We start from the raw sequence: 11,352 nt of genomic DNA, 5'->3' as shown, positions 1-11,352 counted from the left end.
TGGTAGTATTGTTTTTTCAAATTAAAAAGAAAAACACCTCCCTCCTCTCTTCCGGAAAGAAACGCAAGAAGAAAGAAAACGGATGCAACTACCAAAACGAGGCCACTGGCCCACTGCCGGCCGGCCCACACAGTCGTTTTCCGAGGGAGTAGGCAGGCCCAGTCCAGCCAGCCCAATGACTGCTGCTGCATGCGACCACAGTCCATATGTGATGGGCCCCGGCCTGGGCGGGCCCAATGTCTCCGCTTCGTCGTCGTCCTTATCCCGGAGACCCACCACCGGAGTGACCGGAGGCAGCAGCCACCAGCCAGCATCGCATCCCGCCGCCGCCAGTCGTCTCCTCTCCTCCGCAGTCCTCGCCGTCAGCCGTCTCCCTCTCCCACTCCCTCCTCAGGCCGCCTTACTTATGGAGACCTCACTGCGCCTGCGCGGCGGCGGCGGCCTCCGCATCCACGCCAAGGAGAAGCTTGCCCTCGGCCACAACTCCCTACTGCAGGCAGATCCCCTTCACCCTATTATATTCCATCTTCCTCCGATACCATCCGATACATCTGATTCCTTATTCATCCACGCCACGTCAGGCTCATGGGGAGATCGACGCCGGAGCTGCTGCCCCAAGCTACCTCGCTCTCTTTGTCAGGCAATTCTACCCCCAGGTGAGGTCGCTCACCCAAGCATTCCATCTTTTACAACTTCTGCTCGCATGGTTTTGTTAACAAAATGCCATTTCTTCTAGATAGCAGCCAACATCGGAGTCGGCGTCCAGTTTCACAAAGGCCAACGCCTCACCTACAACCTTCGCGCCAAGAAGGCCCTTCCCTTCACATCAGATGGATTGCTAGGACTAAACCTCAAAGCCCGCCTGCTTACCGACACGGAATTCAACCCGGTAACTCCCCCATTCCCATTCGCAAAACATACTGACGTCTTTGCGGGGGCTCTGCTAAATGCTCTTTGTTTGGTCCTGCAGAGGAAGAGAACTGGAGCCGTCGAACTGGCCTGGACCATACTTGACTTCAGGAAAGGCCAAGATGTCAGGCTCAAACTTGGCTATGAATTGTATGGCAAGGTAACCAAGCCATTCATCATTTATGCATCAGTTGCACAATATAATGCTCTGCAAACTACCTAGTAAGCAGCCGTTTGCTTTTAGCAATCATCTTTTATGCACAGAGTACAGTGCATAGGTGTATTCAAAATGGGGTGCTAAAAGATAAATGCAAACAAATCCAGTGTTCTAAATTCACAAATACTCACAAGCTGAGTGAATTGTCTACTCGCGCAGATCCCTTGAGATCTTCTCTGCCTATGAACATGGCCCCATAAGATAAGACTATTGTTCTGTCTCAATTACTTTTTAGTTTGTAACAATCTCCCAGAACTGTAGCTACCCGATTTTCTGTCTGCACTAGACTGCAGAGCAGTTCCTGTAAAAATAAGCAAACATTAGGGATCTGCTGTTTGTTACCAGTCAGGTTGCCATATGTTTATTGAAGAAACCTTTGAGGAATACAAGCATATCGTCCTGATTACAAGTTAGTGGATGTGCTGTTTTAACACCTGCTGGGCCTTCTAGTCAGGTCTGTTGGCACATCATGGCATGAGCCATTTTTTCCCCTGCAGCTATCTATTTTTGATGTTCTAATTGTAAGCTCTATGCTCTTATGAGCAATTTTTTTTTAAAAGGCATGATTTGTGGCTAAGATGAAAATTTTTCTCAGGGGGGGTGGGGGACTAGAAGATTGACTTTGCGCCTTGTTGAGATTTTTTTAAAAAAGCATATTATTTGACTGCAGGTGCCTTATCTCCAGCTTAGAGAAAACAACTGGACACTGAATGCTTACATGGATGGGAAATGGGATGTTAGATTTGATATGTGATCCGAAGCCACTTCTCTCTGGTGATTGTTCTTAGTGGTATCGTTTCCTAGGCTATCGGTTCTACTTGTTTGTACTGCACCAGAAAATGCATTCACCTATTTTTTTTTATGAGAACCAGAAGCTACTGGGTTGCTTTGCTTTTCATATACAGAAGTAGAAGCTATTCATCTGGATTGGTAGCATTTACTTAGTGCATCAACTTTGGGTGCTGTAGGCATCATGTGTGTTTTGGTGTGGAGGAGGAAGAGAGACCATGAAGAACGACAGTGAGTAATCACCGTCACCTTGGCCTTGGCCTGAATCCTGAAGACATCCTCTTTGTGCCTGCTGGTGGTGGTGGTGGTGGTGGACAATACTATATGTCCACGTCCTCATGCCTAAGGGCTCTGATCTGTCAGTGAGTGAGTGAGTGAGTCTCGCTCTTGTGTCTCCTGCTAGCCCATCATCAGGTTGTCTATAAAAGCAAGCAAGCAAGCTGCTGCTGCTCAGTCTCCTCCGCTCAACAACCGAACCACCCCCGGGCCGGCACAAGGCAGAGCAGCGTCGCTCGATGCCGCGCACTCCGGCGAGCCTCCTCCTCTCTGGCAGTGGCAACCCATCTCCTCTGCCGCCTCCTTTGCCTCTTGTTCATGGTCATGCAGCAGGGGAGCAGCAGGCCATCTCCGTGGACTCGGACACGGTGGTCATCCTGGCGTCCCTCCTCTGCGCCCTCATCTGCGTGGCCGGCCTTGCCCTCGTCGCTCGGTGCACCTGCCGCAGAGCTGGTGGCGGTGGCGGTGGCAGCGGCAGCTCTGGCATCTCAGCCGCCGCCCAAGCACAGCAGCCACCCAGGGGGCTGAAGAAGGCGGCGATCGAGGCGCTGCCCACCATGTCCATGTCCTTGGAAGGAAGAGATGGTGAGAGGGGGGAGTGCGCTATCTGCCTGGGGTTGTTCGCTGAGGGAGACGAGCTCCGAGTGCTGCCGCACTGCGCCCACGGCTTCCATGCGCCCTGCATCGATACCTGGCTCGCCGCCCACGCCAGCTGCCCCTCCTGCCGCGCCGCCGTCGCCGTCGGCACCTGCCGGAGGTGCGGGGCCGCCTGCGCTGACGGCGACCTCGACCTGGCCGATGACGCTGCTGCCAGATGATCGATCAACTTGTGCGTCCATATGAGATGATCCTATCTTTGAATTTTTCTATCTTTGAATGGAGTGCTTATGATACGATTCCCCTCCTCCTCTTTAGCTCCTGGCCGATGCTTTAATTTTCCAGCCGTGGTAAGTGCTTATGATCCAGCCGCTATTGCTATCGCATCTGCTTTCTTGTTTGACCTCGCAAAGCGAAACGATGCAGCCGTTGTAAGTGCCACCTCCACCATCATGCAAATACACCCCACTCGGAATGATTATTCTTTAGTAGTAACATCTAAGACATCATTATTGTCGGCGATTACACATTTGCGATTAAAAAAAGCCAACAGTGAATAGTAATCTGGGATGGAGTGAGTAGTACATCTTGATCGACAACCGAAACCAAACATATTGCTGGACAGAGGAAGAGGAGCGATGAAGCACTTAGTATCACAACTGATGCACTCAGTATGCTGGCCCTGTTTGTTTCCGCTTATAAGCGGTTTATCTGTATAAATAAGCGAAAATCCCACCAAACGTTTTGTTTATTTCCACCGATTCTTGCTTACGTGGTAAGTCGGTTCGGAGATTTGTACTACGAAAGCGAAAAGCGATAAGTGAGAAAAATTTTGTTTAGATTATAATCCAAGCGTGGCTAGAAAGAACATATCCAAGGTCTCGGTTCGGTTATCAACCACACCAGATGGGTAGGAAGAATCATTCATACATTGTATGTAATAATAACGAGCGGAAAAAAAAATGTAGGATCCGATGGATCCTCCGAATGGTATGCAAATGATTAGGATTCAATGGCGGCGATGGCGATCCTCGTCGTCCTCGTCCCCGTCCTCGTCCTCTGCAAGGTGGGTAGGTGCAAGACCCCTGGCTCCGACGTTGAAGAATTCGGTGATGACCTCGAGCGGCAGTCCCTTGGTCTCCGGCACGCGCAGCGCCACGAATGCCAGGGCGAGGCAGCACACGACGGCGTAGAAGCCGAAGACCCCGGCGAGGCCGACGCAGTTGAGCATGACGGGGAGGGAGTAGGTGACGGCGATGTCGGCGAGCCAGAAGGCGAGGGAGCAGATGGCGATGCAGAGGCCGCGCACGCGCGTGGGGAAGATCTCCGCGCACAGGATGTTGGGGATGGGCCCGAACCCCATGACGAAGCAGCACAGGTACGTCATCACGCTCCCCGTCGCCACCGCCGCGTGCACCGCCGCCGCCATGGGCACCACGCTCGCCACCACCAGCACCACCAGTGACACGATCAGCACGGGGATGGTCCACAGCAGCAGGCTCCGGCGACCCGACACGTCCATGAGGCGCATGGCGACGCCGATAGCGGGGAGCATCAGCAGCGTGGTGAGGCCGCTGATGAGGATGGAGGTGGAGTCGGCGCTCAGGCCGAGGTTGGCAAGGAGGACGCTCACGCCGGCCTGTTTCAGGATCTGCGGCGTGTAGTAGAGCACGCCGCTGATGCCCGACAGCTGCTGCAGGACCTGCATGGTGACGCCGCACACCAGCGCGTGCCGCACGCCAGGCTCCTGCAGAAGCTCGAGCCACCGCGACGGCCTCTCCTCCGCCTTGGGATGCATGATCGCCGGCCCGTCCGCCTGCAGCTGCTGCTTGCTGCCGTGCAGGTACAGGGCCGATCGGCTCACCAGCGCCGCCGCGTGCACGCCGCCGCCCTCGCCAGCGCCGCCGGCCTCCTCGTGCAGGTACATCCTCTTCACCACGCCGCTCTCCGGCCCGTCCGCGTACTTCCACGCCAGCTGCCACCCGCCGCCGATGCCCATCGTCGTGGTCGCCGTCTCCTGAGGCCCATCCAGCAGCGGCGCGCCGAGATCGTCGTCGTCCGAGAGGGAGCGGTCCTGCTCCGCGGCGGCGTTCTCCTCGTCCCAGTCAACATTATTGTCGTGGAAGCTGAGCATGCTGCCGAGGTTGGAGAAGAGCATGCTGCCGCCGCCCGGGCCCGGCGGAGGGGCGGGAGCCTTGATGTCGTGCACGCTGTCGAGGAGCGCGACGACGGGGTCGCGGAGGTGGTCGAGCACGCTGCCCTGGCGCGAACCCAGGCCGCCGATGACGCTGCCCAGCATGCTGCCCTGCGCGCCCAGCGGCAGCGGCTGCGCCACCCACGACATGCCGCGCTCGGGGCCGTAGAGCGTGACTCCCCTGTCGCCGTCGTCGTCTTCAGCCTGGGGCGGCGGCGCAGGTCCGACGATGTACTCCTCGATGGCCGTGTCTCCGGCGGTGCCCAGGCCCTCGACGAGGAGCGCCATCTCGCCGGCGACGTCGTCCCGGCCCCTGAGCATCTGGAGCACTGCCCGGGCCTCCTTCATGCGGCCCTTGCTGACGAGCCAGCGCGGCGACTCCGGCAGGTAGAGGACGGTGAGCAGCAGGTAGGCGAGGGAGAGCAGCGAGAGGACGCCGAGCATGAGCCGCCAGTCCGGCTGCGGCGCGAGCGTCATGGCGAACACCATGCAGTAGGAGAGGAACATGCCCCCCGACCCCGTGAACTGCGGCAGCGTGTTGAGGAGGCCCCGGATCTCCGGCGGCGCCGTCTCGGAGATGTAGACGGGCACCAGCGTCACGGCCAGGCCGATGGCGAAGCCGTCGACGAGGCGCGACAGCAGGAGCACGTGCACGTTGGGCGACCAGAGCATGAGGAGGCCGGCGGCGAAGTAGAGAAGCGAGGAGGCGATCAGCATGGGGCGGCGGCCGACGGAGTCGGAGACGGGGCCGGAGAAGGTGGTGATGACGGTGGCGCCGATGAGCGAGGTGGCGACGACGAGGCCCTCCATGGCGGGGTGCGCCTCCAGGTGGAACTCGCGCTTGATGTAGAGCACCGCGCCGGCGATGGTGGCGTTGTCCCATCCCTGCAGCATGTTGCCGATCGCCGCAGCGATGGCCACAAGCACGGCGCCCCGCATGCTGGCGATCCGATCGGAGCACCTGATGATGGAACGAACGAACGAAAGAAAGAAGACGACTAGCTAGTCGCCCATGCGAGGTAGCAGGAGGAAGAAGACGAGTGGAAGCAGAAATGGTGGGTGAGGTTGAGATCCGGGATCAGAGTTACCTCACTTAAATAAGCAAGAAATAGTAGATAATTAAATCGGCATTATTTGCAAATTGTCAAAATTCACATGCATGTTCTTGAGTTTGCAGCTGTTTCATTATTTCAACAGCAAGAAACTCTTGAAATGTTAGTGATGATGCCACGTGGGAATGACTCGATCGATCCAGGACAGGAGTAGTCGTCGTCCCCATGTCCATCACATCACATCACCCCTCTCTTGCTTGGTGCCAATGAGATCAAGATGAAGGTGGTTACCCACCCCTCCCCTCGATCTCTGCCACTCTGGACTCCATCTGGACCTAGACTTTGTCACCCTCCCCATATCACAACAATTCAAAATCTGTACTTCCTTTTTCCAGCTGCATACAAACCTACCAAATTAAATCGGGAACCATCATCAAACATCACCAAAAAGATTCTTAGCTTCTTCTTTCAAAAAAGAAAAAGAAACGATGCTCCAACTAACATAGTCTTAGGAAAAAAAAATTGAACGAATGGATGTGAGATTGTGCCTATTTCATTGATAGAGAAATGAATCGTCTCAGAAAATTAAACCTTGTTCTCTTTGATTCCATTGTTAATCTTCTCTCTAGGCCAGAACATTAGAATTAAATTCAAACCTCTCAATAATATAATCATTAGGGTATAAATGTATAATATTGCCCCTTGGCCACTAAGCTGAGTCACGTACTGCTTCATACGAGTAGACAATTTTCCCCCAAAAAACAAGAAACTGACAACTAATTAAGGGACTGGATTTGTCAAAATTCAACAGTTTATACAATCTATTAGTGGTGTACTTTATCCAGCTGCGCACATCAAAAGTACATGTGTAAAGGATGACTACAATTACTATTTAGTTTCTTTTATAGCACCTTGCTGTTTGAAATTGTCTATGTACTCTTTCGTTTCCTCTAGTAGTTTCATTTCTCTTAATTCATATATCTAGTCCCCATAATTTTCAATGTAACAAAGTGATCCCATATCAAGTGTTATACATGATATCTCTGACATGTAACTGACGAGGCATGGTTTGCATCCTCATAAGGTTTTATCTTAAACAAAGTACATTGGCTTCCAACTTGGGCCATTCATAGAACTCGGAGTTCATATCTCTATCATTGCACTACCAGAGATTATATAAAGTTGACTTGAATGTCATTTGGGTCAGGCTTTGTGTTGTACCTCGATCATCAGTCTGATTGCTGTGCATATGGAACCAATGCAAACTTAATATCAATCACGTTGTATTAAAAAAGAAGGTAGAGACGATTTTTTCCATAATTTCACCGCACTTAGTGCCTGTCTGGCAAAGCTTGGCTCCTCTTGAAAAAGGCCTGCCTTGCCTTTAGCTTCTCTCTGTTTTTTTTTGTGTGGGTATAGCCCTTTGAAAAGAGTTTGCCAAAATGGCACTACATACTTTGGAAGCCATTTCTTTCTTTCTTTCTTTCTTCCCCCTCATGGCTCATGCCCTCTTGTGGAAGTCGCTTGAGGTTTTCTGGGGCTTCTTGGATGAAGCCATTCTCTTTTTATTCATTTGGATGAGCTTTACTCCAAAGCTGCCCTGTAGAGAAGGGGGTGCGAGGGGGTGGAGCCAGGTGAGAAAATTACGGATGCCGGATGTGGATCATTAATGGCTGATAACAGTGATCTTCCACTGAAATTAGGAAAATCATCGGGATCAGATGACCTCGACAAACACCTCTAGATCCGCTCTTGGGCAAACGCCTTGTCAAAGGAAGCATGGAGAAACATCATATAGCACACAACTACTATACTACACTGAAAGGAACTTGTTGCGAATGTTGACATCACATCACGTGCTCACTCAGTCAGTATGTTCTAGGATCCTTCTCATCATGTTGCGCGCGCACACACACACTCGGTCTCTGCATGCCAGGTGGAAGCGATCGGCCAATGCCAAATCCCCGATGGATCTTTGACTTGACTCCAAGGCTGGCCTGGCCCGGCAGTCATATGCCTGTATCATCATTTCAGGGGACACCCAGAATCTCCATTGCAATGCAATGTTGGCCTCCAAATAATACTCTACAAAATTACATTATTTACAATATAATAACAACAACTAATAACAGAGTATTTCTTTCTTTAAACGGAAAAAATCCAAATTACTCCCCTCAAGTATAACCAAAGTTTGGATAACCCCTAAAGTATTTCTTGGTTTATTTTACCCTTAAACTATGCTATTTGGTTCAATTTACCCTTAACACAATTTGTCTTTTTTTTTCTTCGTGCGCAAGCGAAATTTTAAGTTCAAATTTTGCAAGATGATGGCAGACATCATAAGAAATGTTAAAAAATATATCATGAATTTTTTATCATTATTTTGATAGGGTCTGATATTTAATAATAAAATTTATTCTTGAGATACAAAATTATATAAAAACGAATGATGAAAAATTCATAAAATAATTTTTTAATATATGTTATAATGTCCACTACCACCCAACAAATTTTCAAATTAAAATCCAATTTGTGTAAGGAGAAAAAAAAATGACAAATTGCATTATGGGGTAAGTCGAACCAAATAGTATAGTTTATGATGTAAATTGAACCAAAACATAGTTTCGGAGGTTATCTGTAATTTCGCTACACTTGGAGGGAGTAATTTGAACTTTTTCCTTCTTTAAACGGCATGGACGAAGTGCTCATGTTATCTACTCTAATTCTAATTTACTATGTGGATCAGTTGAAGTAGAGTACGCATTTCTTTCTTTCTGCAGATGGATTATATATAATGAAACAGGAACATCAAACATGCATGCAAATGCTAAGCATGACGGATCAGGAAGCATCCATCGGAAGCATCTTTTTTTTATTGAAAAAAAATAAATTAGGGAGGCAGCTCCATGCATGGTCCACTGCAGATCTATCGTTCTCCATCAACGGCCTTATACTAAACAGATCGGTGCAAAATATAGACAGCAGCTTATTGAAATTGAAGAAGCTTAAACATTCACAAAATGACTTCTCCAATTCCCATCTAATTGAATTTACCATCAGTGTAGGTGTACAAGTTTACTTGGCATCTGATACTGGCAAATGAATCGAATTTGATTACAATGTACAATAATAGTATGGATGACCTTTACATTCAAAAATAAACCTTTACATATATATAGGTGTGTATATAAAAGCTTTGCAGCAAAAGAAAAAAAAAGAAATACCTGTGCTGGATGTTTAATTAATTTATTCCCCGTGCAAATGGAATTAAAGACATGGATCCATGGTTGTGCAGGCGCCGTGCAGGACGCTGCCGTCGGAGTTGTGCCTCATTGTGAGCCTGCCGTGCCCGATGATGCCCTTCTTCATCATTGCGACGAACTCGCCGTAGTCGATGCGGCCGTCGTTGTCCTGGTCGACCTCCCTGATGATGTCGTCGATGCCGACGTCGGCCATGTTGTGGTCCCTGCAGGCCTGCTCGAGCTCGTCGACGGTGATGTAACCGCTGCCGTCCTTGTCGAAGTAGGCGAACGCGGCGAGCAGGTGCTCCTCGCGGTCGAGCTTGCTCATGTGGACGGTGGCGGCGATGAACTCGTCGTAGTCGATGGTGCCGCTGCGGTCGACGTCGGCGGCGTCCATGAGGTCCCGGACCTCGCTCTCGCGCAGGTTGGAGCCGTGGCGGCGCAGGCCCTCCTTGAGCTCGTCGAAGGTGATGGCGCCGCTGGCGTCTGTGTCCATGGCCTTGAACATCTCCTTGAGCCCCGCGAGCTCCTCGTCGGAGAGGCTCTGGGCGATGACCCGGAGCGCCATCTTCTTGAGGCGGTTCATGGCGGAGAAGTGCTTGAGCCTGGAGAGGACGGCGGGGTCGAGGGGCCTGTCCGGGGCGACGCCGTTCTCGCAGATCCACGGGTGGCAGAGGACCTGGTGCGCGGTGAGGCGTTCGGCGGGGGGCGAGCGCAGCATGCGGCGGATGAGGTCTTTGGCGCTGTCGGAGATGGCGGGCCATGGCTCGGAGTCGAAGTCGATGGTACCCCGGAGGACGGCGTCGAAGATGCCCTGCTGCGTCTCGGCCCAGAAGGGCGGCACCCCGCTGAGGAGGATGTAGATGATGACCCCCGCCGTCCACACGTCGGCCTCGGGGCCGTAGTGCTTGCAGAGCACCTCGGGGGCGACGTAGTAGGGGGAGCCCACGACGTCGGTGAAGACCTGCCCCGGCTTAAAGAAGACGGAGAGGCCGAAGTCGATGGCCTTGAGCTCCGCCTCGTCGCCGTCGCCGTCCTTGCCGTCGTTGTTCTTGAGCAGCAGGAAGTTCTCGGGCTTGAGGTCCCGGTGCATGACCCCGAGGGAGTGGCAGGCCTCGACGACGCCGACGATGACGCGCGCGATCTCGGCGGCCTTGCGCTCGGAGAAGTAGCCGCGGTCGACGATGCGGTCGAAGAGCTCGCCACCCTCGCAGAGCTCCATGACGATGTGGACGTAGAGCGGGTCCTCGTAGGCGCCCTTGATGGTGACGACGCTGGCGTGGCCGGCGAGGTGGTGCATGATATGGATCTCGCGGCGGACGTCGTCGACGTCCTCAGGGGTGAGCAGCTTGCGCTTGGCGATGGACTTGCAGGCCAGCGCGGTGCCGGTGGCGAGCTCCGTGCACAGGTAGGTGGTGCCGAACTGGCCCTGCCCGAGCTTGCGCCCCACGGCGTAGAGCTCGCGCAGCGGCGGCGTGGCGTGCCCCAGCACGGCCGTGGGGGACGACAGCTGCTGCTGGTGACCGCCGCGCATGCTGCCGACCGCACGGCTACCTGCTGCGGCGCTGCTGCTGCTCGCCGCCGAGAGGAGGGAGGTGGCCGACGACGACGTGACAAAGGACCGGGAGCTGCCGCGCTTGTACTCGTCGGCCGTCGTGGATGTGTAGGTGGGCGTGAAGGAGCCGCGGCACGAGTTGCCCATGCATCACATTGTCATCATCATTCTCTTCAATTGGTTGGCCGGAGGGGGCCTGGGAGCGACGGCGACGACGATGATCGGCGGCGATGGATGGATGGATGGGGCCGTCTCTCGGTGGGGAGAAAAGCTCGGGGATGGCTCTCGCATGCACTCCGACCAGTTGGGGATGATGGAAGGAGCGAGGAAGGAGGAGGCGGCCGAAATCCATGGAGTCGGGTCGGGTCGGGTCGTGGCATGCACGACGCGACGGGCCCCCTATTGTTAACATGGCAATTGCATGTCCCGTCCGTCTTGCCGCTTGCAACAGTATGCCCCTACGTGCCGCCTGCAACGACCACCGTTACAATTATACTCCCATTTTACTTTTTTAGAGCACC

General features: G+C 53.0%; 4 protein-coding genes across 4 annotated transcripts; 2 read left to right on the top strand and 2 right to left on the bottom strand.

Moving 5' to 3' along the window:
- Nucleotides 1-246: 246 nt before the first annotated feature.
- On the top strand, nucleotides 247-2,073 carry LOC101764926 (outer envelope pore protein 21, chloroplastic). The gene is made up of 5 exons (XM_004954476.4): nucleotides 247-496; nucleotides 582-656; nucleotides 737-889; nucleotides 971-1,069; nucleotides 1,797-2,073. Exons 1-5 carry the CDS (start codon nucleotides 407-409, stop codon nucleotides 1,878-1,880), a joined length of 501 nt encoding a protein of 166 aa, XP_004954533.1. The 5' UTR covers nucleotides 247-406; the 3' UTR covers nucleotides 1,881-2,073.
- A 133-nt stretch (nucleotides 2,074-2,206) lies between these two features.
- Nucleotides 2,207-3,109, top strand: LOC101764512 (RING-H2 finger protein ATL80). Its single transcript, XM_004954474.3, has one exon. It carries the CDS (start codon nucleotides 2,431-2,433, stop codon nucleotides 3,007-3,009), a length of 579 nt encoding a protein of 192 aa, XP_004954531.1. The 5' UTR covers nucleotides 2,207-2,430; the 3' UTR covers nucleotides 3,010-3,109.
- Nucleotides 3,110-3,605: 496 nt separating this feature from the next.
- On the bottom strand, nucleotides 3,606-6,244 carry LOC101764106 (monosaccharide-sensing protein 2). The gene has a single exon (XM_004954473.2). The coding sequence runs from the start codon at nucleotides 5,919-5,921 to the stop codon at nucleotides 3,798-3,800; it is 2,124 nt and encodes a 707-aa protein (XP_004954530.1). The 5' UTR covers nucleotides 5,922-6,244; the 3' UTR covers nucleotides 3,606-3,797.
- A 2,823-nt stretch (nucleotides 6,245-9,067) lies between these two features.
- On the bottom strand, nucleotides 9,068-11,125 carry LOC101763712 (calcium-dependent protein kinase 6). The gene has a single exon (XM_004954472.2). It carries the CDS (start codon nucleotides 10,976-10,978, stop codon nucleotides 9,302-9,304), a length of 1,677 nt encoding a protein of 558 aa, XP_004954529.2. The 5' UTR covers nucleotides 10,979-11,125; the 3' UTR covers nucleotides 9,068-9,301.
- Nucleotides 11,126-11,352: the final 227 nt, after the last annotated feature.

The sequence above is a fragment of the Setaria italica genome, chromosome I (genome assembly GCF_000263155.2).
Source record: "Setaria italica strain Yugu1 chromosome I, Setaria_italica_v2.0, whole genome shotgun sequence".
NCBI lineage: Eukaryota > Viridiplantae > Streptophyta > Magnoliopsida > Poales > Poaceae > Setaria > Setaria italica.
Note: the sequence above shows the minus strand (reverse complement) of the source record. Positions and strands in the feature narration are given on the sequence as shown.